This window comes from Metschnikowia bicuspidata (genome assembly GCF_001664035.1).
Source record: "Metschnikowia bicuspidata var. bicuspidata NRRL YB-4993 chromosome Unknown METBIscaffold_5, whole genome shotgun sequence".
Classification (NCBI taxonomy): domain Eukaryota; kingdom Fungi; phylum Ascomycota; class Pichiomycetes; order Serinales; family Metschnikowiaceae; genus Metschnikowia; species Metschnikowia bicuspidata.
In genome coordinates, this window is record NW_017387735.1 from 793,656 (window position 1) to 818,853 (window position 25,198).

At 43.5% G+C, this 25,198-nt stretch overlaps 14 protein-coding genes across 14 annotated transcripts; 4 read left to right on the forward strand and 10 right to left on the reverse strand.

The window, feature by feature from the left end:
* Positions 1-43: 43 nt before the first annotated feature.
* Positions 44-2,158, reverse strand: METBIDRAFT_79355 (putative carboxylic ester hydrolase; the record flags this gene model as incomplete). Its single annotated transcript, XM_018859044.1, has 1 exon — positions 44-2,158. One exon carries the CDS (start codon positions 2,156-2,158, stop codon positions 44-46), a length of 2,115 nt encoding a protein of 704 aa, XP_018710571.1.
* Positions 2,159-2,567: 409 nt separating this feature from the next.
* Positions 2,568-3,434, reverse strand: METBIDRAFT_13071 (uncharacterized protein; the record flags this gene model as incomplete). Its single annotated transcript, XM_018854300.1, has 1 exon — positions 2,568-3,434. One exon carries the CDS (start codon positions 3,432-3,434, stop codon positions 2,568-2,570), a length of 867 nt encoding a protein of 288 aa, XP_018710572.1.
* A 300-nt stretch (positions 3,435-3,734) lies between these two features.
* Positions 3,735-5,903, reverse strand: THS1 (threonine--tRNA ligase; the record flags this gene model as incomplete). Its single annotated transcript, XM_018857924.1, has 1 exon — positions 3,735-5,903. One exon carries the CDS (start codon positions 5,901-5,903, stop codon positions 3,735-3,737), a length of 2,169 nt encoding a protein of 722 aa, XP_018710573.1.
* Positions 5,904-6,384: 481 nt separating this feature from the next.
* Positions 6,385-6,783, reverse strand: METBIDRAFT_45278 (mitochondrial 54S ribosomal protein uL14m; the record flags this gene model as incomplete). Its single annotated transcript, XM_018857902.1, has 1 exon — positions 6,385-6,783. The coding sequence occupies one exon, from the start codon at positions 6,781-6,783 to the stop codon at positions 6,385-6,387; it is 399 nt and encodes a 132-aa protein (XP_018710574.1).
* Positions 6,784-6,945: 162 nt separating this feature from the next.
* Positions 6,946-7,750, forward strand: METBIDRAFT_212004 (YigZ family protein). The gene has a single exon (XM_018855049.1). It carries the CDS (start codon positions 7,109-7,111, stop codon positions 7,631-7,633), a length of 525 nt encoding a protein of 174 aa, XP_018710575.1. The 5' UTR covers positions 6,946-7,108; the 3' UTR covers positions 7,634-7,750.
* Position 7,751: 1 nt separating this feature from the next.
* Positions 7,752-9,495, forward strand: AIP2 (D-lactate dehydrogenase). The gene has a single exon (XM_018855051.1). The coding sequence runs from the start codon at positions 7,869-7,871 to the stop codon at positions 9,450-9,452; it is 1,584 nt and encodes a 527-aa protein (XP_018710576.1). The 5' UTR covers positions 7,752-7,868; the 3' UTR covers positions 9,453-9,495.
* Positions 9,360-11,835, reverse strand: FAA21 (medium-chain fatty acid-CoA ligase). The gene has a single exon (XM_018856198.1). It carries the CDS (start codon positions 11,704-11,706, stop codon positions 9,538-9,540), a length of 2,169 nt encoding a protein of 722 aa, XP_018710577.1. The 5' UTR covers positions 11,707-11,835; the 3' UTR covers positions 9,360-9,537.
* Positions 11,836-12,630: 795 nt separating this feature from the next.
* Positions 12,631-13,606, reverse strand: METBIDRAFT_33032 (uncharacterized protein). The gene has a single exon (XM_018856199.1). The coding sequence runs from the start codon at positions 13,583-13,585 to the stop codon at positions 12,728-12,730; it is 858 nt and encodes a 285-aa protein (XP_018710578.1). The 5' UTR covers positions 13,586-13,606; the 3' UTR covers positions 12,631-12,727.
* A 576-nt stretch (positions 13,607-14,182) lies between these two features.
* On the forward strand, positions 14,183-14,620 carry DQD1 (Dqd1p; the record flags this gene model as incomplete). The annotated part of the gene is made up of 1 exon (XM_018859045.1): positions 14,183-14,620. One exon carries the CDS (start codon positions 14,183-14,185, stop codon positions 14,618-14,620), a length of 438 nt encoding a protein of 145 aa, XP_018710579.1.
* A 1,931-nt stretch (positions 14,621-16,551) lies between these two features.
* On the reverse strand, positions 16,552-17,045 carry METBIDRAFT_212073 (uncharacterized protein). Its single transcript, XM_018855052.1, has one exon. The coding sequence runs from the start codon at positions 16,959-16,961 to the stop codon at positions 16,680-16,682; it is 282 nt and encodes a 93-aa protein (XP_018710580.1). The 5' UTR covers positions 16,962-17,045; the 3' UTR covers positions 16,552-16,679.
* An 84-nt stretch (positions 17,046-17,129) lies between these two features.
* METBIDRAFT_79361 (uncharacterized protein) lies at positions 17,130-18,262 on the reverse strand (the record flags this gene model as incomplete). The annotated part of the gene is made up of 2 exons (XM_018859046.1): positions 17,130-17,842; positions 18,259-18,262. The coding sequence occupies 2 exons, from the start codon at positions 18,260-18,262 to the stop codon at positions 17,130-17,132; spliced, it is 717 nt and encodes a 238-aa protein (XP_018710581.1).
* Positions 18,263-18,446: 184 nt separating this feature from the next.
* Positions 18,447-18,953, reverse strand: METBIDRAFT_79362 (mitochondrial 54S ribosomal protein bL12m; the record flags this gene model as incomplete). The annotated part of the gene is made up of 1 exon (XM_018859047.1): positions 18,447-18,953. One exon carries the CDS (start codon positions 18,951-18,953, stop codon positions 18,447-18,449), a length of 507 nt encoding a protein of 168 aa, XP_018710582.1.
* Positions 18,954-19,279: 326 nt separating this feature from the next.
* METBIDRAFT_45303 (DNA-directed RNA polymerase II core subunit) lies at positions 19,280-19,618 on the forward strand (the record flags this gene model as incomplete). The annotated part of the gene is made up of 1 exon (XM_018857905.1): positions 19,280-19,618. The coding sequence occupies one exon, from the start codon at positions 19,280-19,282 to the stop codon at positions 19,616-19,618; it is 339 nt and encodes a 112-aa protein (XP_018710583.1).
* A 285-nt stretch (positions 19,619-19,903) lies between these two features.
* TPK2 (cAMP-dependent protein kinase catalytic subunit) lies at positions 19,904-21,292 on the reverse strand (the record flags this gene model as incomplete). Its single annotated transcript, XM_018859048.1, has 2 exons — positions 19,904-21,040; positions 21,092-21,292. The coding sequence occupies 2 exons, from the start codon at positions 21,290-21,292 to the stop codon at positions 19,904-19,906; spliced, it is 1,338 nt and encodes a 445-aa protein (XP_018710584.1).
* Positions 21,293-25,198: the final 3,906 nt, after the last annotated feature.

The following is a 25,198-nucleotide window of genomic DNA, read 5'->3' on the forward strand; positions in this document are numbered from 1 at the left end:
TATACACGTGTTTCATGCCCAAAGAATCAAGCAGTAGTAGACTCTAGCTAAAAACAGTGACTTTCCTGGACTTAGCCCGTGGCAAGTGCGAACTAAGAACCTCTTTCATCACGAACCCCATCGTTTCTTGATCTTCGAAGTAAGAAATATGCGCGCTGATAGCTGAAACAAGAGCAATACTGAACACTCCCATTGGTAGGCTGTAGTCAATTCTTCCCGTTCTATTCAATTCTAGAAGAGCGCCCAATTCCTGTTCATCATAAATGTCTGTTCTTGTCTTACGAGCTGAGGCTTTCGGTTGACCTGAGCTTGTCAATGTGGAGATGATATCACCCAAGGCATTCTCCTCCTCAACACCTGGTTTCTTAGTATCTGATTTCAGCTTTTCGTCTGATTCACTTCTCCTGAACCAGCTTGATGCCAGGTAAAACTTTTCTTGGATATCGTCACTTATAGAAGTCAAGTTTTGTACTTGGGTATTGAATCCTTTGAGGGCGAAAGGAACTTCGTCAGCTTTCATTTCAGCGAACTTTGGATCAACAAGAGGCTCCATACGGTAACTGACAGGGTCACATGGATGAAATATGTTATAGATGTTCTTGCACTTTGGCGATGAAAAGCTAGCATCCAATTGTATTTCGGTGTCATTAACTTGACTTCTTGGCACAATATTTTTTTGTTTGAGAATTTCAAACATACCCACAGGAGACCCAACACAAAACAAGTTTTCGACGTCAAAGTCAAGTTTATAATCATTCGTGTCTTTCCTTTGCTGACTCAATAGGTCGAAACATATTGCAGAGCCTAGAGAGTGCCCGAATAAATGAACTTTTCCATTAAAGTCTGGATTACGTTCCAAGTAAGTTCTGTAAACGAAATTGAGTTCCGACAGAACAGCGCTCATTATTTGTTTGAGGTAGTGGGGCTCATAGTAAAGTAAGACGTCCAAGATTACATCTCCAACGATGTTCCTGAGCGACTTGACACCTTCAACATTGATTTGACTTAAAGTAGGTATTTTTCCCTTAGTCGTCCCTTTATCAGTGCCACCTGGTTTACGAGGATGAAACGAGACACGGTGACGCCATGAAATTGGTAACGTTTGTATCTTGTTATTGGCCTTTTGCTTTTCGTTCTTTGGGTCAAACTCAGGGCCATATGCCAACTCTTGGTATTTTGTCTCATTCTTGTAAACCTCTTTCATGGTGGACCGCATTACATTTACACTATGTGTAAAGTTGACTGACTCATATTTGTAACCAAGAAGCTGACCCACTCCGTGAACGCAAAGCACTAAATGCTCAACATCTCTTTTGGAGGAGTTCTCAGAGCCCTCGTTCTTGAAATCGGCCTCAAGTACTTTCTCAAGCAATTTGCTTTGATCAGGTTTCTTACCTGAGTCGGATAGCGATAAATGCGAGTCCTTACTAAACATGGAGGCAACCTCTGACTGAAATATGTCTGTGAGGGAAGTCACATTGGTGGACTTGACACTGTCAATAATCGAGGAATCTAGATCATTTGTGTAGCCTCTTTGGATTGGTATCACAGACATAAGACTACCGTAGGATGGCTGCATGGATCGAATTATATTGACTTGCAAAGCAGAAAGCTTTTTGGGAAAAAGAGCACCGAAAACATCGTTGAAGTATATCACGGCTTGTCCATTTCCCAAGTCTACCACATCATCCTCCTTTGCAATGTCAAAAGCATCTGCCAGTGGTATTTCTTTGACCTGACTGTTGAATTTGGCAGTCAATTCCCGGGAGGCCTGTGACTTCTCCCCCGCCTTATATTTATAAGCTTTCACATCATTGTAACCTTTCTCTATCTTTAGGGCCATTTCTTGCACAAGTGGTTCTCCATCACGCGTGAACCAAGTACCTCTTCTGACTTCATATACTGGACCCGTCCAGTATACAGTTGAAAGCTGCATCTTATCTAGCTCCACCTTAAATAAGCGGTCCTCTCTCACATCCACGCATGTCTGATTGTTCTCATATGCACGCTCTAGACGGGCATTATCATAGTCCGAGAAGGGCATGAACTTCTCGGGATCTTTTTCTTGGGTATACTCATACCAATCTGGTTTGGAAAGCGGCAGGTCAGTGTTGTAATACCATTTCACCTTGACTGGCCTAGTCGATAAAAGCCGCATGGATGTGATCCTGCGACTCATCACATTTGAGACTGAAGTCTGCAGCTGAACTTTGATTCTCATTAGAATTTATGGCACTGACCTTTTTTTCTCAAGCCACTTCGGGTGGATATGTGGTTGAATTTCGAGGACCGGAAAGCTCGGCCTGTGTTGCTCTCAATCTCTCGCGATTGCGAAATGCATGTCGTAGTTGCGCGTCTGGAGAGAGACATGAATGCTGGAGTTTCGTTATACGCATGCAATACAAAATCAAGAGGGGGAATACAAAACTCCAGTGATACCGTGATTCTTGAGCTTAAGACCCAACCGGTAAAACGGCTTTAGAAGAAGAGTTGAGCAATCATCAAATCTTGAATAAATAATCGGTATATATTGCTTCCTTGTACAAGCGCTACATCATGAAATAATTTCAATTGCCCTTTCTTAACCTGTCCCAAGCACTGGTTTTTGCAGCAGGTTCTTTCCACTGTTCGAATGCTGGGTCTTCGGCGGCCCTTGCATCATCCAATACTTGGCTATCGTCTATGCTAGCTGATGAATCAGAGCCGTCGTCCGTTGGGGAAACAAAGCCATTGACTTCACGGATTTTCTGCCAATGAGGCGCCTGTTTCTCGTGCTCTTTTACCGCACCAAGAACGCCTTGCAATTGTCCGTTTTTTTGTGGAGGTGGCAAGTACGTCACTGCGTGAGGATCAAAGGATACCATGTCTTTTGGACTTTTCATTACAAGGGAAGGGTCCGAAGCTGATTTGTAGTAGTACACAGTGAACAAGGACAAGTTGCGTGGGTCCAATGATTTCCATACATTGAGCAACCTTTGTTTCGACTCGATTTCCTGTTCACTGAATTTTCCACTAGAGCAATCGGCCTCGAGGTTAGCAACTCTGTACTGTTGATCGTTCTTGGCGTGATATTTAGATGACCAGAAGTAGACACTTATTCCTGCTACCAGAAAGAATATCAGTTTGAGAAACGCCGTCGAACGTGGCAGGACCGGAAGGGGCCCCCCAAGTTTTTTTTCCTGGTAGCGCCTATAGATGAAGGGCGTAGTGACAACAATTGAGCTGTCAATCAAAGCCCATATCATAGTAGTTACACCGGAACTTGTGAGGTCTTTCAACATGATATGACGTTCTTCCGTGTTCAACTTGTGGTCCGCCTCATAGAATCCCATCAAGTGCTCGAAATCATCTTTTTTGATTTTCTTGCCCAAAATCATGGGATCATGATGATCTTCTGACGAGAATGAGTCTTGTTCGAAGTCTTTTTCGGTCATTTTGTTCGATTTGGTGCTCTGTTCAATCAGCTAAATTGCTTGCGAAAAACCAATCTTGGGTTCTCCACTAAATAGCGCGCAAATACCGAGCGTTCCCGTTGGTGACCCGCAGAGACTTAGCATTGAGAAGTTGCATGACAGTTTTCAAGAGTTTTCAAGAAGTTCAGGAATCGCATTATAACAAGTGTCTGTGATAAATTGATTTTTAGGACCAAGATTGGCCCGTATAATTTACTTTGATCTATTGGATCACTTTCATTCAAAGACTAGAGTTGATAATCTCTATATACCCCCATTTCTCTAGTTTAACTTGTTATCTTGTCTCATCTCCTCCTTCAACTTGTGCAATTGCTTGACGACATCCTCAAATTTGATGGTGGCGTTTTTGCCTTGCTCCTCTTGAATGTCTCTGTTTCTGACATTGACACTGTGCTCGTTTTGCTCTTGTTCACCGACGATGAAAATGAAGTTGTATTTCAACAACTGTCCGTTTCTGACCTTCTTTTGCAAGGTGTTGCCGGTGACGTCAGCGTCAGCAAAGAAGTGGTGCTTTTTCACCAACTCGTCCTTCAATGACTCGGCGTACTCGATGTACTTGGCACCAACTGGAACAATCAAAATTTGTCTTGGTGACAACCAGAAAGGCCATTTGCCCTTGTAGTGCTCAGTCAAAATTGCGGTCATTCTCTCGACGGAACCTAAGATGGCTCTGTGAATCATGACTGGTCTAGCAAGTGCATTCTCCTTTTCGTTGGTGTCAGACTTGAATTCCAAGCCAAAACGAGCAGGCATTTGGAAGTCCAACTGGATAGTGGCGCACTGGAACCATCTCTTCAATGCATCACTGATCTTGATATCGATCTTAGGACCGTAGAAAGCACCGTCAGCAGGGTTCAACTCCCATTTGCCTTCTCCCATGAACTTGTTTAAGGCGTTCTCCAAGTTCTTCTCGGCATTATTCCACGTCTCCAAGTCTCCAACGTACTTTTCAGGTCTGGTAGACAACTCCATCTTGAACTCAAAACCGAAAGTTCCGTACACCTTCTGCAAGAAATCAAATACGCCGGCAATCTCCAGCTCGATCTGCTCTTGCTGACAGAAAATGTGTGCGTCATCTTGTTGGAAACGACGGACTCTGGTCAAACCAGACAAAGCCCCAGAGAACTCATTTCTATGCACAACACCAAAGTCGGCAACACGCCATGGCAACTCTCTGTAAGATCTCTCGCGGCTCTTGAAAAGAATACAGTGACCGGGGCAGTTCATTGGCTTCAAACCAAAAGTCTCTTTCTCGACTTCAAAGGCAAACATGTTCTCCTTGTAGTTCTCCCAGTGACCAGAGGTCTCCCACAATTTGGTGTTGTACATATTAGGGGTGATGACTTCGTCATATCCCCTTTGTCTGTACTCGCTCTTAAGCATATCGACTAAGGTGTTGTAGATTCTGGTACCGTGTGGCAACCAGAAAGCCGAACCAGGAGACATCTCGTTGAAGTAAAACAATTCTTGCTCCTTACCGATCTTTCTGTGGTCTCTTTCGCTGGCCTCCTTCAAGAACTTCAAGTGCTCATCCATCAATTTCTTGTCCGGGAAAGAGATACCGTAGACTCTTTGCAAAGAGTCGTTAGCAGCGTCACCCAAGAAGTAGGACGAAGAGTTCTTTAAGACTTTGAACGCCTTTATCTTACCAGTGTGCAAGATGTGTGGACCCCTACACAAGTCGATCAAAGGACCACATCTGTAGACGGTGGTAGAGGTGTTGTCTGGGACTTTCTCAGAAATAAATCTCACCTTGTACTTGTTGTAGGCAAACATCTTTAACAACTCGTCCTTGGTCATTTCCAATCTGATGAACTTTTGCTTCTCCTTGATCACCTTGGTGGAAACTTTCTCCAAGTTGCCAAAGTCGTCTTGTGAGACAACTCCCGAACCGTCTCTGATGGACATGTCATAGAAGAACCCGTCCTCGGTTGGTGGACCGTAGGACAAGTGACAACCGTAATGGCACTCACAAGCCTCTCCCAAGACATGGGCAGAAGAATGCCAGAAAACGGCCTTACCTTCTGGGTGTTCGAAGTCCAAGAATTCCAAAGTGGCGTCTGACTCAAAAGGTCTCTCCAAGTCCCACAATTCCCCATCTACTTTCGAGATGACTTGTCTTTCAAGGAAAGACTTGCCGATGCTCGAGGCAATGTCGAAAGGACTTGTTTCGAAAGCAGTTCCTTCCTTTATGGAGCCATCTTTCAAGGTAATCTTGATGGCGACTCTTTCTTTGGCAGCAATCTCAGCATCATACTTGGCCTTGATTTCATCGAAGATTTTGATACGGTGGTCCAAGAACTCAGGCTGTGGGTCCAAGAGCAAAGGGTTTCCCTGGGGAGCCTTCTTCTTTTCTTTTTTTGGAGCAGCAGGCTTTTGGACGTTCTCCTTGACGGAGAGGTTGTCCATGCCTTGTTGAACTTCAGCCATTTCTGTTGGTGATTTCCGTCCTAGGATCTGGGCTAGTTCGAGTGGAAGTCTGGGAGCGCGAGAGAAAAAAAATTATCCACCTCTCTGGGCTGAGAATTACGCACAGCGGCCTCAGGTCTTCGGTGGCAGCTTTCACTAGTTATGCGGCTGTGGCAAATCCACGATTCTGCTTAATGAGTAGGATGGCTGATGGGTTTCAGAATTTGTTCTCTTTTAATTTGAAATCCAGTTTTTTGTCGTGTTTCATTCACGTGCTCAGGCATGTTTCCCAGGCATGGACGCACTCAAGACCTTCCCTCAAACAATCAAAATGTATATTTTGGCCGTTCCGCGTAAACACCAATCATTTTAGACTAAGTGATTTTGAATCTTGGTAATATGTCAGGATTCGACATCCTCTACACGAGACAAGCGAGACCATGCCACGGCCGAACAGGCGACCTGTAGCTCTTATATTTACATGACTTACCGTTCAAACACCCTAGAAAACCTTTGGAGCCAAAGCAACGACTTTGTTGTACTCCAAAGCCTTCAATTCCTTGGCAACCACCGAGGAGACTCTGGTGCCCAATGGATCTCCATTCTTGTTGATCAACACACATGCATTGTCATCAAATCTCACAACAGAACCGTCAGGTCTTCTGAAAGGAGCTTTAGTTCTCACAACAACAGCACGGCAAATATCCCTTCTTTTGACTCTGTTGTTGGCATTTTGGCCCGTGATCTCTGAGTTCATAGGCTTGGCTTCCTTGATGACCACCGTGATCTGGTCACCCACCTTAGCACAATTCTTGGGCTTGTGGCGAAGCACATTAATACATTCGGCAATCTGTGCTCCCGAATTGTCCACCACTTTGAGAAGTGTCTTCAAATAAATCATGTTGGGCGATCTATCGAATGAGACTGGTTTTCTCGGCTTTTTTTACTACTTCTCACTTGTCGTGCGAAGCTCAAGTATATTTAGTGAAAGAGTAGGAAGTTTATAGTTACACACACCTATCGTCTTCGATGAAAAACGTCAGGCTTGCAGGCATTCTTCAAGCGTGTAAGCTTTGAGGTTATAAAATGTGAGCGACGCTAAGTAGGAAAAGTTTTGGATAATTTCGCATCGCCTCAGGCTGTTGATCTCTCCACTCGCGCCAGCGATTCTTTACCGTAATTCTTTTACCTGGGTCCGACTGCTGGACGTATATGTATCACCTGTAATGAAGATGTCACTACTACTTCCGAGGGCGCATCTCTCAAGTATCTACACAATTTTTGGGCGCAGGAATTACAGTATTGTCAAGAACTGGAATGAGTCACAGATCATCACTGACCGTCGGTCCAAATTCCAGGCTCGCCATGTTGAGATTAGTGACCTAACGGAAATTCCGGAGATTCTCCGCCAGTTCTTGGCAGATCACAAAAGTATCGCAAAAAACTCTTCACATCCCCATATGCTAGCATGGAGGACAGGGCAGCTCTCCTCCGCTGATCCGGGCCAAGATCCCGTGTATACTAATATTCAGCAAGGTTTCAAAGACTGTGGAGAGAAAGGTGCAGGAAGCAAGATCCTAGACGTGCTTATCTCTCAAAACGCCATGAACAAGCTTGTCATCGTGACCCGCTGGTTTGGCGGGTCTCATTTGGGTTCTCTGCGATTTAGACACATTGTCAATTGCAGTGCGGAGAGCTTGCGAAAGGGCTCACATGGCGAGCAGCGTTGCCTGAAGAGAAAAACGAGATAGACTGGGGTTTCTTGTGAGTTACATGAGAGCTCCCACATGGGTGGAGTGAAAATCGAGTATACTTAGGCTTGATGGCCGAAGGGTCTAAATCACGTTTTATGGTGCCATCATTCTACCTGTCTTGGTTTATGGCCAATATGTCTTCCTGCGTTTTATTGCGCTGACTCGTTCCAACCCGCGCACTGGAAATTTCGTTTCTTCTCTTCCACTCATTGCTTCGTAGAGTTCAGCCGCCATGTTCTTGAAAAGATCTTTGGCCCTCACTGGGCGTTACTCTCGCAGAAGCGCTTTGCCTTCTTTTTGCTTCACGGTGCCATCCCGGTTATATTCCGCCGTTAAGACCGTGCCTCTCACGGCCGAGACTTACTCGGACAAAGTCCACAGAAACCCCAGCTTCAAAACGTTGGAAGACAGTGATCTCGAGTTTTTTCGCTCTGTTTTGAAAGACGAAAACTATGTCATAACGAACGAGGCTGACCTAGATTTCTTCAACGAGGACTGGATGAGAAAATACAAGGGCCAGTCCAAGTTGGTGTTGAAGCCCAAAACCACACAGCAAGTCTCGGAAATATTGAAGTACTGTAACGACAAAAAACTCGCTGTGGTTCCACAGGGCGGAAACACTGGGTTGGTGGGTGGCTCGAATCCGGTTTTCGACGAGATCATCCTCTCGGTGTCGAGCTTGAACAAGGTCCGCTCTTTTGATGCCGTGAGCGGAATCTTGAAGTGTGACGCTGGTGTCATCTTGGAGAATGCCGACAACTTTTTGGCGGAGAACGGGTACATTTTCCCCCTTGACTTGGGTGCCAAAGGTTCCTGTCATGTTGGAGGTGTGTGTGCTACAAACGCCGGAGGCCTTCGTCTTCTTAGATACGGATCTTTGCATGGCTCTGTCTTGGGTTTGGAGGCTGTTCTCCCAGACGGCACAATCTACAATTCCATGGACGCTTTGAGGAAAGACAATACTGGCTATGACTTAAAGCAAATGTTCATCGGTTCTGAGGGAACAATCGGTATCATCACAGGGGTTTCTATCTTGTGCCCTTCGCGTCCTACCGCCACAAACGTTGCTTTTTTGGCCGTTTCGTCGTACGAGGCAGTCCAAAAAGTTTTCGTGGGTGCTCGTCGTGAGTTGTCCGAGATTCTCTCTGCTTTTGAGTTCATGGATGGGAAATCACAACTCTTGACTGCGCGTTACTTGAAGGCAGATCACCCCATCGAGAGCGGACAATATCCTTTCTACATTTTGATTGAGACCAGTGGCTCTAACAGAGACCATGACATGGAGAAGCTTGAAACATTTTTGGGCAACGCCATGGAGGAGGAGCTCGTCGATGACGGAATCATCGCTCAGGATGAAACTCAATTACGTAATTTATGGGCCTGGAGAGAGTCTATTCCCGAAGCATCGGCCCTGGCTGGTGGAGTCTACAAGTATGATGTCTCCATTCCATTGAAGGACTTGTATGGTTTGGTTGAAGATGCTAGTCAAAAATTAGCTGCGGCCGACTTGGTTGACTTTGATTCCGAAGCCAAGCCTGTTGTGGAAGCTATCGGCTACGGTCACATTGGTGACGGGAACTTGCATTTGAATGTTTGCGTTCGTGAGTACAACAAGCAAATTGAAAACATTTTGGAGCCATTTGTCTACGAGTGGATTCAATCCAAAAAAGGCTCTATTTCAGCAGAGCACGGATTAGGATTCCAAAAGAAGAATTATATTGGGTACTCAAAGAACGATCTTGAGATTCAATTGATCAAAAACGTAAAGAACCATTATGATCCAAACGGTATTATGAACCCATACAAATACGTTTAAATACTCGCCAATACGCACATACAGTCTTGCTTTTACAATTGATTGAACTAAGTCATTTGCATCCCGAAAAAGAATGACGCTTCCATTACAACTTCGTATCATGTACTCTCAACAAAGAGCCTTCCTCATACATCTCGGAGAATTCTTTCAGAAAAAATTTAGAAGCTTTCACACGTTTGATTTTCATCGTAGGTGTAATGATATCATCTTCAATCTTCATAGGTTCGATGGCAATACGAAGATTGTGCACGCGCTCAAATCCATGTAATGAGTCCCCAACAGAGGCGTTCATGTCTTTCAAAAAACGCACTTTTACCTCATCCTCATTCATGAATCGAATGATGCTTTCATTCGTGAATTGGCTTTTCTCGAAATTCTTTTTGATCCACGGCTTGATAGTTTCAGGGTCAACTCCAATTATTGATACCAAGTATGTTTTGAGGGAGTCACCATGAACTAGTATCTGCGATAAAAGTGGAAATGCGGAGAGATATGTATTCTCGATTTTCTCCGGAGTGATATACTCTCCTTGGGCTATCTTGAAGAAGTTCTTCACCCTGTCAATAATGAAAATTCTTCCAGTTTTCTTGTCGATGCTTGCAACATCTCCAGTACTAAACCATCCCTCATTATCCTTAACCTTTGCGGTTTCTTGGGGATCTTTGTAGTACTCTCTGAATATTTGAGGGCCACGTAACATCAATTCACCGCGAGGGCCTCCAGCATCTTCAGATGTATAGTTCATAACAGGAAGATCCCTTAATTTGATCTCAGTAGTAATTGAAACCGGTCCACAAGACCCTGGATCCGCTTCGTATGGCAAAGACCCGCAGACTCCTGCGAATGATTCAGTCAAACCATAGCCCTGAGAAAATCCCATATTCAAAGTGGATTTCAAGAATTTCACGGTCTCAACAGATATTGGGGCTGAACCCGAGCTTACTGAAATGATATCAGTGAATCCCAATTTTTTGCGGAGAAGGCCAATTAAACGGTCGTAGAAAATGTGCCTGCCTTCAGCTCCATCAGCTTGCAGCATCATTTCAGTTTTTGCTTTGACTGCATTAGCAAAAAGCTTTTGCAAAATTGGCTTGTCCGTGTTGTTTATTGTTTGAGCTTTGATTGCGGATTCAAGCTTAGTGAAAACTCGAGGAACTAAAGCTAAAGAATGTGGCTTCAACTCTTTTAAATCATCAATTAAACCCAAGGGTGATGCGGATTGCGGCATACCCATAGCTGATCCAATGAGATAGGCATAATTGGTCACCATTCTTTGGTAAATGTGAGCAAGTGGCAAAAAGCAGTAGAACCGAGGTTCATCATTTATTTTAAGACCGCTTAAGCAAAAGGTCACGCCCGAAACAGCATTTGCATGGGTTAAGACCACACCTTTAGGCATCGATGTTGTTCCAGAAGTAAAAGAAATGGTGTAAACAGTTTCTGCAGTTGGATGCTCTGCAACAACCGGGGATAAGCCCCCCAATTCCACCACCTGGTCAAAATCATATACGGCTATTTTTGCAAGCTTGCTTCTTTGGATCATTGCATCATCTAGTGGGCTAAGACGGTCCATCAGCACGACAGCAATAAGGTTTGACAATAGTTCCGGATTATTCTCCTTTAAGATAATAAGTTGCTCAATTTTATCTTTAGAGCACACAACAATTGGCGACTCGGTCAATCCAAGGATATGTTCGGCTGTATCTTTTCCCAAAGTGTCGTACAACGAAGTATTGGTGATGGAATATTCTGAGCAAGCCAAATCAGTGATACACCATTCCCGGCGGTTATGGGAGTAGATTGTTAATATGAAAGACATCTCTTGTTCTTTCACGACATTATGATGCTCCATGATTTTCGAATGTGCTTCAGACTCAGTGATGAAAGGGTTATTCTGGAGAATAAAAAACACCCCTGCGCCAAACTTTTTTTGGATCTCGTCGATCTGACTATAGTTTTCCCATTTGTAAACACCATATGAACCATCCGTTTGAAGTGTTCTGACACCGATACAATTGGAATTGGGAAAATTTTCCTTGCCTACGTCGAAAACGTGTTTCAATGTTGTGATTGATGGATGCGGTGTGCTAATCAAACCCTCTTGGGTCCTCATATTTCTGTAAATTGGAGAGTAGCCTTCTTCTTTTGTTCCCAGAATTGGATATGCTTCGGACATACTGAAGGGATCCAAGGGCATGCCTTCTTTGATCTCCAGGAATATGGTTTTTTTAGATTGCGGAAATAAAGATGTCATAATTGAAGCTTCAAATAAAGTAGATAAGAGCTGAGTAGAGAAAAAAAGTGTTTTTAAATATTTCGCTTCAAGAGTAATGGGTTACATTGCTAATTTATATTGTGTTGCTCTTGCCTGTTTTCGATCTTGGATAGATTAACCAGTGGGGTAAATAGGCTCAGCAGAATCTGGAAATACCTCCGCACTCGAAGTCAATTTGGACCGAGGTTCTTCTACCCGCATTGTGTCGACACTGATATAGACTGAGGATTGTATTACTTGTGTATATAGAAGAATTCCTTCGCAAATTCATTTCTCTTAGAGGCAAAACCTGCAATAAATTTACACTGTGTGTTGGAATATGACACAAAATGATTGAGAATTGGTCATCGGTGGTATTCGAGAAGCATGTGCTAGGGTAGCGAAAGCTTTGCGATAAGCCGCACGCATTTAGATGTGCGAAGTTTATGAGAAACCCCATCATGTTTCTCTAGTCATACAGCTTTTCCCATTAAAAGCGGACCCTCTAGAAATATCATCTAATGCAAACTTATGCCAATTCAAGAAGTTAGTGATCTGCTCAAGTCAACTTCGAAGAACAATTTTATTTAGTGGTGTTTTCATAGTATCATTCGAAGAAATTGACGCGAATGCAATTTTCATTCTGAAAAACCAAGAGCAAATTTTTGGAAAGATGGAAAAGATGATTTCCCTCTTTAAATGTAATTTTCACAACAAAAATCTCCGAGTATGTAAAAGGTGTTATAATCTCTTGTTCGAGTGGATATGAAATTTAGTTCCACTAATAGATGACGCCAAGCGAACAGTACTTACAAGCCAGATCGTCCAAAAGAGAATGCAATAGGCAAGAATTGCCCAGAATATTTGCCATGTCTGCGCCAAAATTTGTTCAATGCTCTCTATTAACTTCCAAATCCTAAATTTATCATGACTGATTCGCAGATTATACGTTCCCATATGATAAAGCTCTTTTATTCACTTTCTATGGATATTCTATAAAATTCTCATGAACTCAGACAAGCTACAATAGGTTATTGACTTCATCCACCTCTTCCACTTCCTTTTGGAAATCAGGCCGCAATCTCTCGTACCCATCTAGGGTACGGCTATAAGTGATGCCACCTAAACGGGCCACGGGTTTCAATTTGGCTATGTCCAAGATGTTCATGTCCTCATTGATTACATCTTCTCTTGCGTGGAAATTTACACCTTCCACAATGCACAATGTACCTGTGGCTTTCCCAGGATCAGCTTTTGACTCCCATTCGTGTGAGTGAACCAATTTAGCCTCAATACTAAAGGCGCTTTCAGCAACATGGGGCGGCTTAACCTTCTGAGACTCCAATGGGGTCAATCCACTCAATTTCCATTCGTCTGTTCCAAGGGGACTATTGATCGAAGTGAAGTTTGCTGCTTCCACAAACCACTCGCTGATAATATTGATGGTCAATTCTTCGGTCTCCAATATATTTTTGCAGGTATCCTTGTGGCTCCCTTTGCCCCCAGAAAAACCAAGTGTGAAAATTGGAGGGTCATGGTTCACCACAGTGAAGTAGGAGAAGGGAGCTAGATTCTTCTTTCCGTTTTCTCCGATAGTGGACACAAAACCAATGGGCCTTGGCACAACGGCCGAAATAAGGGTTTTATAATTATCAACGGGTGATCGTCCTTCTTGATAGGGGTCAATCGATATCTTCTTGTAATTCTTCCACTCATCAGAGTTTGCACCGGATCCAGGTTTCCATTCAACATCAGGAATTTGAGTATACTGCCATTTCTTGGACTTATCGAAGGAAGGTCTTTGCCTTTCGACTCTTGCGAAGTCCGGATGGGGGTTTCTGTTCACTTTGCTCTCAAGCCCAGCTTTTGCTTGAGTCATAATTGCTTTTTTCAATACACCTCTAGACATGGGTATTCGAAGTTGATAGATGTGTGAAAAAGTACAATTTATATACAGCAGAATGCATATCACGTAATTGCCCAGTTTGCGTCGCGGCGAGGTAACTTCTTTTTTCCGTTGCTGCAGACCCCGCAATTCTTAGTAATCATTATTTGAGCAACAAAGACAGGCTCTCCCTAGAATCTAGAAAATAGCTCCTTGAATGTATTAAGTGGATTAAAAGAAAATACATTGCTTCTCATACTGATATACGCTATCTTAAATATGTGGTACTTGTCCATGCGATTGTGGGATGCGGCTCCAAGGTTCAAATAAGCAGTCGAGCTTGGGTGAAATGTGGAGCAGCTGCATGAACACGTCAAGTGTGGCATATCTTAGAGAATTTGAAAATGTGCATTGTTGAAACACTTCACTAGGAAGTGATATACGCACATTTGCTTCCATTTTCAGTTGATTGTTATCACGATCAGTGAGATCTACTTTAAATATTTTGTTCGCGCCGGCACAGAAGGCTGACTTAAAACGGAGTCATAGTACGCGCAACGGACTCAATCACATATCTTCCGGATCTAGAAAATGGCCAAAAAAATATTGCTCGTGAATGGGCCTAACCTAAATTTGCTTGGGTCAAGAGAGCCTGAAAAATACGGCACAACCACACTAGCCGATATTGAGGCAGAGGGTCAAGCCCAGGTGTCTAAATACGAAGGCGCTGAGCTTTTTACGTATCAAAACAACACTGAAGGTTTTATCGTAGACAGAATACATGAGGCTAAGAAACAAGGTGTTAAGTTTATCATTATCAATGCCGGGGCATACACACATACGTCCGTGGCAATTCGCGATGCGTTGTTAGGTACAGATATTCCATTTATCGAGGTTCATATTACAAACGTCCATCAGAGAGAACCCTTCAGACATCACCTGTATCTTCTGGATAAGGCAATTGCAGTTATTGCTGGCTTGGGTGTTTATGGATACACGGCTGCCCTTGAGTATGCCTTGAACTACTGACCGATTTTTTGGAAAACGCACTTGTTTTCATGCATCGGCCTAGGGAGGTGATTGTCGGATCGAGAAAGGATGAAATACCATCGCTAGGAAGAGGTGTAATATCTATGAAGCTGCATATACCGTATTTTATTTGTATATTTTCTTCGTGGAGGATAACCCACCAAACAGAATAGCAAAATTAAAGACCCAACTTACAGATGTGTCCTTGAAACATGGTATCTGGCGGAGCGATCGAATATACTTGCACCTTTTGTTTGCGTCCGTCGCATTTTCGGGTGCCTGATTTAATGAGCATGCATGTATGTATCGTGCCGAGAAAGACTGAGGGAACTATTCCCAGTTGATTAGAAAAAACTGAATGCGAGAAAAGCGCGTTGACAAAGATATGTAGAAGCTCAATATTTATACCCAGTTTATCGCAAGGATTATGTCCTACATTTGCGTTGGTGTCTGAGATATTATTTCATGACTGATCCTCCAATCTTTTGTCCAACATGGGTCAGGTGCTCGAGCAGTAATCAATTTTCATATTTGCACCAGCCACTCGGAAGAAGAGAACATTGGGACATTCGGAGTGACGTTTCCACTGCCAAATGTTTTCTATAGTGTTATCGGGGCCAAGCATGATGCAGGATTTTCACAAAGGGCATATACAAACTAGGATTATCGATGTATTTTGATGAGGTTCAATGGATTGTGTTGAGTGAATCGTAAGACAAGAGCTCCGCGGTATGGAACTTTAGATCGATCATACCTTGTATTGTCAGAGATTTAGTCCTTCGGTTGCATGCATGAATTTCGGTCAAATACCTTGCAGCCTATCAACAGGCAAAAGCTGACAAATAATTGATTATCGAGTAATTACACTGCATCCTCAAGATTACTGTTTAACACCTTAATCATAGTTGATATTTTAAACTCACTTTGAGCCGTGTTTCCTATGCAGTATGATTCGGAAAACTCAGACATCTAATCGACAACGAGGTAAAATGCAGTGTATGAAATGTAAATTTCTGATCAACGACAGAAAATCGACAAAGAAGGAGAGATGATTTATTTTCTCTTGCTTGTTTTGAAGAGCGTCAAACAAACGCTAGCATGTTGTTGGTATATATCTTATCTTCCTGGATCCATCAAAGCAACTGCGGTGTCACCGGAAGCGATCGCGTGCGGTTTGCCGTCACTTCCGCTTTTGAGAATTTCTGGGTTAGGTCAGAGATTGATGTTTTTTTTAAAAGAACTCACATCTTTTCGATTGAAATCGAGCGCCTTCGAAACTGTGAAAGACTTAAAAATTCATTGTTAGAAAATATTTCGCGTCGCACAACCAGAAATGCGGCTGAAAGAGATGAAGTCCCCAGAAGTGTATTCTTACCATCTCACTTTTAGTTTGTTCTTTCATATTAGTCGAGCTGATCAGGTAAAGCCATTACTAACAGCTCATAGATTCTAAAACATTATTTCCATCAAAAGCTTCATTTCATATCGCCCACTAAGGTTTATTGATTGAATCAATTTTGCTCTCATATTTTGCGACTCTACATATAGTCCGGTTCATTTCTTAATGGCTAAAGCTGTAGTGGCGCTGATTTTTTTATCTTCAGTGATGGCGCTTAAATTAGAGATGGAGATTTCAGAATGGCTTTCGCGTGTTCATGCTGCACTCCCAAACTTCGTTCCTGCCATGAAGATCAAGAAGAAGAAACTACGGTTTGATGAGTCTTGTACTTCTATAGAGTGGGGGACTAAAAAGAATTTTGATTCTGAACTGCTTGATAAAGTTTATATCAATAAGCCGACATGAAAAGGAAATGACATAATTCATCTAGTTTCCGAACTTGACCAAATTGGTAGGCGAGGGCCTATGTGGCTGTCTCTGAGCTAGAAACGTTCATAACTGCATTTGCAGGCTACATTATTGTCAAAGCTATCGTGTTGAGTTCCATGGAGATGAGGGATGTAACCGGGAAGCCTATCAATTTAATATTAATATCGACGATACTCGATTGTTTATCGTCTGATGCAGATTCACACCTTCAAACCCCTCAGGATTGATACTTCAGGGATTATTTAGCTGGGCAACACAACTCCACTCATAGGTGCACTTGCAGCAGTTTCTTCCTATTAATACCAAGAAAATACCACAACTTATCTCATATAGGCAAATTTTGACCACAGCTTGAACTATCTTCTTTCTTTTTAGGCAGCCAAGTCTTTCTTCACCAAATCTGAAGAGCAGGAGCCGCGATAGTTCAAATCCTTTTGAGCACCAGCGCCAAACAAGAGTGATGATTCTTTGAGCTTGATGCCGATCTTTGTTGCAATGCTGACATAAACTCATGCTGCAGATGCACGGAGACAATCCCAAAAATACTGCAGTACATCAGTAGATATCTTTCAATTACCTGAAGTGAAATTAGATGTATCAACTAAGAATTAGGCGTGAAAAGATGATTAATTGAACCATGACCTGTTGTGAACAAAGCGTGCACAAATTGTCCACACGTTTTCAACCATACATGCCTTCCTCCATAGCCAGAGGAACAGGCTTATCACCATAGACCCCATACCAACTCACTGGGCTTCTCCATTCTTCTACCCTCAACAGTAAGAAATCGGCAGATTTTCTGCCCATAACTTGGGCATCGTAGAGATTATCGCCCTCATAAGCATAAATCACAATCAAGCTGAGGGTCGAGTATTTGGAAATAATATCGACGAGGGCTTTGGCGTAAGGCGAAGTATCTTGTGCTATGACAGCTGTTGGATCTGTTGCCGTTTTTGAAATGCTGAGTGAGCTGAAAGACTCTGTTAAAACATCTTCGGAGGTGAAAATCAGAACATCTCCAGGCAATACTCCCCTTGCCAAACCAGCGTCCAACAGATGCAAAACCACTACATGCTTAAATTGACTAGCCTCAACAAAGGGCACAATTACTTCGGCAACATGTCTAGCAGGAAACCCCGGCATAAGAGGTGCACGCTGCTGAATCAAAGTTAAATTTTGGCCTTTGCAAAAAAAGACCTCAAGCCCAAAGGACACACCTCCTGGGGGTTGAGATGTTGAAGCATGGTCGACTGGGGACACAAAAGGGTACAAGTAATCGTCAGAAAGCGTGGCAACCTTCTTGAATTCGAGTGAATGTAGTAAGAGGTCCAGTGCCAACTGTGGGATATTGGCAATGGAGACTGATGGGATCAAAAGGATGGAGTTCCGAAGAGCTGCTGCTGAAAATCCCGCTTCAAATTTCATGATTTGGCGGCAGAAGGTTGTTAGACTAATAAGGGAAAGTGAGATGAACAGGTACGAGGGTATGAGCGCTCAGTGCGCGAGGGAAGCCAACTATGGGCACCGTATGTATGAGTCCTCCGAAATTAACCAAACAATCTCGGGTAGCAAGCAATGGGACCATCAAGGTTATGTAGCCCAAATGCTAACATGAAGTCTAAATTATAACAAGTTCTACAGATCATCTTTAATTTTTCGTTGTAGAAATCTGTCTCGGTCGAAAGAGGAATGCCGGAGACCAGTCAACGAATGAGCGCGTTGGGTTGGCGGAGGCATGCGACGACATGCAAAAACAAGACACAACCTGGGCCTGCACTAATTTTGCTATATTTGGGAAAATGAAATCTGCTCATGGAGTCGCGGCCCACATCTTGTGAGTGTATGGTCAAGGATACGGTCCATGTATGAATGGATTGGAAGCTTCTCAAACGGCGTTGCTCGAAGCACGCACAGCAAGTGCTACTCACTGAGACAAAAAATCTACAGTGACATTCTGAATTCCTATATGTACAAGTTGTATAAATGTATAGACGGAGCTTACTCCAAAACAACCTTGGCACCCAAACCTTCCAAGGTTGCCTTGATTTTGTCGGCGTCTTCCTTGGCGACGTTTTCTTTCAACACCTTTGGAGCAGCCTCCACGAATTTCTTAGACTCCACCAACGACAAGCCCAACAATCCCTTAACCTCCTTGATAATTTTAGGCTTAGCCTTGGCGTCGAAGGACTCCAACTTGATGGAAAAGATGGTCTGCTCCTCCACAACCTCCTTGACTTCCTCCTCAACTGGGGCAGCAGGGGCAGGGGCAGCAGTGCCGGCAGATGGAAGAGCAATGTCAGAAATGTTCAATCTGGTCTTCAATTCCGAAACCAAAGAGGATGTCTCTAACAATGTCAAAGTAGAGATTTGATCAACGATCTGGCTGATCTTGGGGTCCACTGGAGCACTGGTGGCTTCAGCGGCAGCTGAGTTGAACCGCACGGAAAAGCGGGTGCTGGTTCTGGCGAATGCTCTGGAGGCTGGTCTGGCGATCTGACGCAACATGCTGTGGTAAAGATTTAGAATCGTAAAATTTTTCCTGTCTTTTTCAGATTTTTTCTCTTGACATAATTTCCTCGACCTCGCAATCGTTTGGATGTACGGGTGTATATGCCTCTGGCAGACCGGGGTCATAGTCGTCAACTGAACATTTATTCAGGAAATATATTGGGTCTTCTACTAAATACCTGGAGGAGCCCGGCCACGAGGAAGTTTTGAGTTGACAGCCCTCCACGGTGGGGCCGTTGCCAAATCCAAATTAGATGGTCGTGCGCACACCAACACATCCATAAAGACTGGATTCCTCACATGAACTGACTTGGCACAACACCATGGCTTCCTTTCGTTTCTGTGCAGAATGCAACAACATGTTGTATCCAAGAGAAGACAAGGATAATGCCAGACTTCTATACTCCTGCAGGAACTGTGACTACACTGAGTTGGCAGAAAACGCCAAGGTCTATCGTCACGAGTTGATCACCAATATAGGTGAGACTGCAGGTGTTGTTCAGGACATTGGCTCTGACCCAACGTTGCCCAGATCTGACAAGCTTTGTCCGCATTGCGGCAATCATGAATGTGTGTTTTTTCAGTCCCAGCAGAAGCGGAAAGACACTTCGATGATTTTGTTTTATGTGTGCTTGGAATGTAAGAGGGTTTTTAGAACGTGATCCCCGAGGAAGTTGAAATGAAAGCAAAGTCTTAACAGCACGACGCTTGGGAATTCTGAAAGTCCAGTCCCGAAGCGGAAGCCCTGAGGCCAAGTGTATGGCTTGGGTTCAGATTTCAATTGATATGACAGTGTGCCCATATTCTCGCACGTCACGCAAATATGTACATTAGTTACGGGTTTTGAATAGGAAACGGAGTATGGATTGTCTAAGAGTTGGTTCGGCAAAAAGTTTTTAAAGAAATGTGCGTCTTCCTCCGTGATGACGGTCTCGTTCAACAATATTCTAAAATTCTTGGAATAAGTGGCCGAAGGGGTCTTCACCACCACATCCGTAGTCTAATTTCTCTTCGGGGTAGTGGTCGAAAAGAGAAGAGTCACCCACTCCGGCAGTGATAGGAGGCTCGTAAGGAGTTTCAATGTCCTTGACCAAAAGCTTTTCCCACACGACCTCGTTAAACCAAGGGTGGTTGCGAATGTCTGCTGGACCATTCAACAAGTTTCCCAACCTGGAGGACAAATCTGCCGTTATCAATTGCCTCAACAAGTGCACGACATCCTCGTTGAAGAAGCTGGGGAAGGAGACCTTTCCTGATAAGATCTTCTCGTAGGTTTTCATGGGGGTGTTTTCATAAAATGGAGTGAAGCCTGCCAACATCTCAAAGATCAACACTCCCAAAGACCACCAGTCAACGGACTTGTTGTACGGCTTAGAAGTGATGACCTCAGGCGCAATATAGTCCGGAGTACCACACAAAGTCCACGTCACTGTGGATACTTCCTTTGCAAATCCGAAGTCTGTGATTTTGATGTGTCCGTTTCTATCCAACAAGATGTTTTCGGGCTTCAAGTCACGATAGATGATGTCGTGAGAATGCAAGTACTCCAAAGCCAACGTGACTTCTGCTGCATAGAATTTGGCAACCGGGTTGGGAAACCTTTGAGACTTTCTCAACAAAGAGAAAAGCTCACCGCCTTCAATGTAGTCCATCACCATGAACAAGCTTTTCGCATCCTGAAATGTGCCCCACATGCGGATCAAAAAAGGGTGCTCAACCAATTTCAACATGCGCCTCTCATCGTTCGTGTGCTCAACTTGTTTCATCTTGACCACCTGCTGTTTTTTCAATACTTTGATGGCATAGTAGCGCCCATTGTGAACAGAGCGCACCAAGTGAACCCTACCAAACGACCCAGTTCCTAGAGTCCGCATGATGTGAAAGTCTTGGAGCGAGTACTTTCCTTTGGAGACAGTTGATCTTTCTGGCAAGAGAGAACGGCTGATCGCGTCCTCGTCGGCCCGCTTCTTAATTTCTTGTGGGACATCACTTTGCTGGGGCTGAGTAGATGGCTGAATAGGCTGCTGAACAGGCTGTTGCACAGATTGTTGGACGGATGGATGAACGGTCTCTTGTACCTGGAACTGATGTGCCTGAGCACCATTTTCGTGATCTGTTTGGGCCTGGTAAGGCACATATTGTTGCTGCGAGGCCTGGAACTGGTGTCCCAATTGTGGCTCGGAGACTTGGGGTGCGCTGTGGTTCATGGAGTCAAAATTTCCCAAAGAATTGACGGGTATTTCGGGATTGGGGTTGTTTGGAGCAGTGTTGGTGTTATTGCTACTATGATGGTGTCTAGTCAAGTGAAGCTTTCTGAGAATGTTGTGCGGGGGCATCGAATGAATCCCCTGAAAACTCAAGAGCGGTTGGATCAATGGATCTGTCCCTGGAGTTGTATTGTTCGGACGGCCAGTGCCAAAATCTTGTGTCTCTTGAAGTGCTGCTAGTGTATCAGAGCTAACAACAGACAATTCACGACGCGTTCACAACGAGTGTAACCAATAATGTGCAGCCAGTTTTGCTTCAAGAAAACAATAAAATTTTCTTGCTTGAAAGATCTCTTTACACCCGAGATGATTGCGATTTAAAATGCCAATTACTTTTGCAATGGTTTGAGAAATTGAGGCTTCGTCTTCAGGGTCGAGGAAAGGCGGCGACAGGACAGTGCCGCGCACGTGACCGCAATATGGGGTTTGGAGGGCGGCTCCTATTTTCAAGCAAGACTTATGCGAGATTCTCAATTTGAGGGTGCACGCTAAAATCATAAATATATCGTCATACAGCCATGAATTTTTCTGTTTTCATTATCTTCTTCAATTCTCTGGGGTAATTCGTGTGACGAACATCTTGAATTGTTTGTGTGTGATGTTACATTTGCGGTTTTGATTCTCAATCAATAGACTTATACCACCTGTCATGTACCTCCTTCTTTGCTTGAGTTGTAGAAATCTATTTATCTTTGCGGGGTAGCTCATGTTGGCCCCAGCAGACAACTCATTGGAGAACTTAACAAAATTAAATTGATTCGTCGCCACGATTTTCAAGGTTTACACCAGAAGGCGTGGCGAGTCGCAGGAAGTGGGCTCCTTAAGTCCGCTACAACCATTTGAGTTGAAGCGACTACTACAGGAGACCTATCCTAGGAGTCGATGACGTAATATCCAATACGTAAACAGATACGTGCCATGAGGACCGTCCAGGCCGTGACTAGCGGAAGGGGACGGGCCGAGCTAAGACACTTGGTACGTAGCTGGGAGCTGTTTGAAGGTTTTTTATATATATATTACTTATATAGCTTTGCCCCTTTAATCAGATGAATCTACCAAAGAAAAAGCTCGCAAGAATGTGAAACAGATTACGTACTAACTGATTATCCATCTTTGAGACACATTTCTACTCGTGCATTGAATGTATTGCTTTATACCGAGTCCAACAACTTCGTGCCACATCTTGATTAAGGGACATCGCTACAGCTTATGCTTTGATTATTGCGTAATGTATGAGAACCTATGGATTTGTGTGGAAATCATATGGAACTTCTTTCACAGTATTTTGGTATGGCAGAGTGTGAGAATGAGATGATATTCGAAATATTATCTAGTTTTGTAAGGGGCACTGGAATCAGAATACCGCATGCTATCGCTTCATGACGCCGAATGTGTGAGTGAGAGTCTCTGATAGAAAATACCAGACAGCTTGCGTGATTCATGGTGCATGCGGAATATAATTTCGTAACAAAGCTTGATGAAAGTCACTGAGGTGGCGAAATTCTTACACAGGGAGGTCAAAATATCGGCACTAAAAACTTTTTCTGGCATCACGGAATGGGCATCTATCGAATACATGCATCGTTCATTGAAGAAAGCAATTTGGTCTCTTTCAATAAGGAAAGTAAAATGATTCAGAAGATGGGTCTAACCTAGCAGCGTTGGGTATTTCCTTTTTTGAAATAAAGATCTCATCCAGAAATACCAAACCTAAGTTTTGAAGATGATTTGTTTGAAGGTGACACATTATAACCCAAGAGATATTTGTTATCTCCGCAGTTTTTTCGCACTCGCCACAATTTTTCCACTCCAAATTTCAAAATATTGGGGAAATACCATAGAGTTTCTTTCCTTAATCTAATCAACAATATGCTGTTCTATACTGCATGATCCAGATTCCCCGTTCTTTGACGATTAACATGATGTTTGCGATTGACGAAGTCAAACCGCCTACTGAAGACTTGTTGAGTTCACGCGCCCTGTTTGGGAATCCCCAGCTCATCTCTGTAGCTCTTGCAGATTGTTTTCAAATCAGTCCTGAATACCAAGCTTCTCCGATGTATACGTATTGAAGGGGTAATGCATTACTTGAGAACCTGCACTGGGAAAGATTTAAAATGATCAGTCCACGTAGAAATTTCATCGAACGGATGAGTCCCGTCAAGATGTGGCGTCGAATTTGATTTCCAGCCGAAGCAAAAAGAAGCGATGCATTTTTTGATATCCAATCAGTGTACTGCCATTTTGGGATCCAACTAATTTGCTTCTTTACTCAGGGGTATGTGGAAGGCGTCGCCTGATTTGATTGTCGAAGGCTGATATTCCACAAACAATCTCTGATTGTTTGGTCTGGCCACAATCATTCCAGCCAGCTGCGATGGACATGAAAAGAATAAATGAACAAGTGAACCAGTCGGCGGCCTAATGCTATAAGCCGACTTTAAGTTTTAGCCATGTTTTGCTCTGTTGACAAGTGTGGTGAAACCAATCAACACACTTTGGGAGACTTATTAAACAAACACCAGCAGCCACAAACATCAAGTAGATATGTGACTGACCTTTTTACGTTTCAAGTTAGAAGGGACGTCATTCTGCCCGACCTTCAAATTTGTTCAAAGAAGACGACCTGGTTGGGAAAGCATTACGTAGTGTCACGTGCAGAATGCACTAAGCAGATAAAAATGCCTCAAAATGATTTCTTGCCTATTTGGGATACTCATGTCCGATATTCAATGTCTTTCTCATCAAGAAAAAAAAAAAAAACAACCAAAGCCTACATGCACACCTACATATATTCTGTTCATACGACGTTTACAATTTTCTCCGAACTAGCAGCTTATCTTTTGTGGATTTCAAAGTAGGGTCGGAGCCTTTGTTTTTGGGAGAGGATTTTAAATGATTGCTCCTTGCTAATTGTAGAGCTATCTCCAATGGGAGAAGCGTTCCTGATATTAAACTCGTTCGCAATGGAATATCCAGTATTCAGGCAAAAAAAGTTGTAGCGTCACAGAATGAGTTGTTTCTTAGAATTGAACAAAAAACTTGAAATGAAATGGGGAAATTGCCCCTTTATACTTTCCGTTCGACGTATTCGCTCCCAGCTGAAGTGTGTGCTGAGCCTTCAGATTGTGCCCGATATAGTGATCGTGCACATATGACTGGACCAAGATATTGTGCGCAGTCTTCCTTGAATATATTGGACTTCAAATATGCACAATTGTTTTAGCATATCCCTGGCGTGCATACTGCTCAGATCTGTATCTGCGACATATGACGCTGCAGAAGCGCAAATTTCTTTGCTCGATATTATATCTTGAGCTCAGTTGTGCGGTCCTTTAGCAGCAGGCTATCTCCACAGTTCCTGCTTTCAAATATTTGAAATAAGAGGGCACGTGTTGTAGCAGCAGATGGCGCGGAAAATTTGCCAAGGCAAGCTATCTTTATGATGAGGTGAATTAAAGTTCTGAAAAGTAGATCCTGTACCCGCAAACCCTATACCAAAGAGCGGCGAGGGCTTTCCAAATTGAATGGCATCAGGATGGAGATCCCTAAATTGAGCTGAAACTCACATCGTTCGGGAAGTATGCGAATCAGGAATTGTATTATGGAAGATATCCGGAGAAGTTTGCCCGACATCTTTCGACGTGGCCTGCGTTAGTCGCGAGAATGCATAGTTATACACCGAGATAGGGCGGAAAATGTGCCAGGCCCAATTTTCTAGAACAAGCAGCCGGAATTGCCGATTTGCTTCTTCTAATTGGCATGAACATCGGGGAGCGGAATCTCGGACAGCCGATCATATTAAATCTTAATTGTGTTATGCCGTGGCTTTATTAGAGGAGGGGTCACACCACACCGAATTAAGGTCGTCAGTTTCCGTTTTCTTTTTTAAAATTGGTGGCATGTGAGTCCGCGTGCCCTCGGAAGGATCGCAGGCCCAGGTAGTTCGCCCTTTGTCGTATATAGTTTGAGGCC

What these genes read in the sequence shown, in the direction of transcription:
- AIP2 (XM_018855051.1), top strand. Translation starts at nt 7,869, where the DNA reads ATGTTCTTGAAAAGATCTTTGGCCCTCACTGGGCGTTACTCTCGCAGA.
- METBIDRAFT_212004 (XM_018855049.1), top strand. Translation starts at nt 7,109, where the DNA reads ATGAAGATGTCACTACTACTTCCGAGGGCGCATCTCTCAAGTATCTAC.
- METBIDRAFT_212073 (XM_018855052.1), bottom strand. Translation starts at nt 16,961, where the DNA reads ATGAGTTTATGTCAGCATTGCAACAAAGATCGGCATCAAGCTCAAAGA.
- METBIDRAFT_33032 (XM_018856199.1), bottom strand. Translation starts at nt 13,585, where the DNA reads ATGACTCAAGCAAAAGCTGGGCTTGAGAGCAAAGTGAACAGAAACCCC.
- FAA21 (XM_018856198.1), bottom strand. Translation starts at nt 11,706, where the DNA reads ATGACATCTTTATTTCCGCAATCTAAAAAAACCATATTCCTGGAGATC.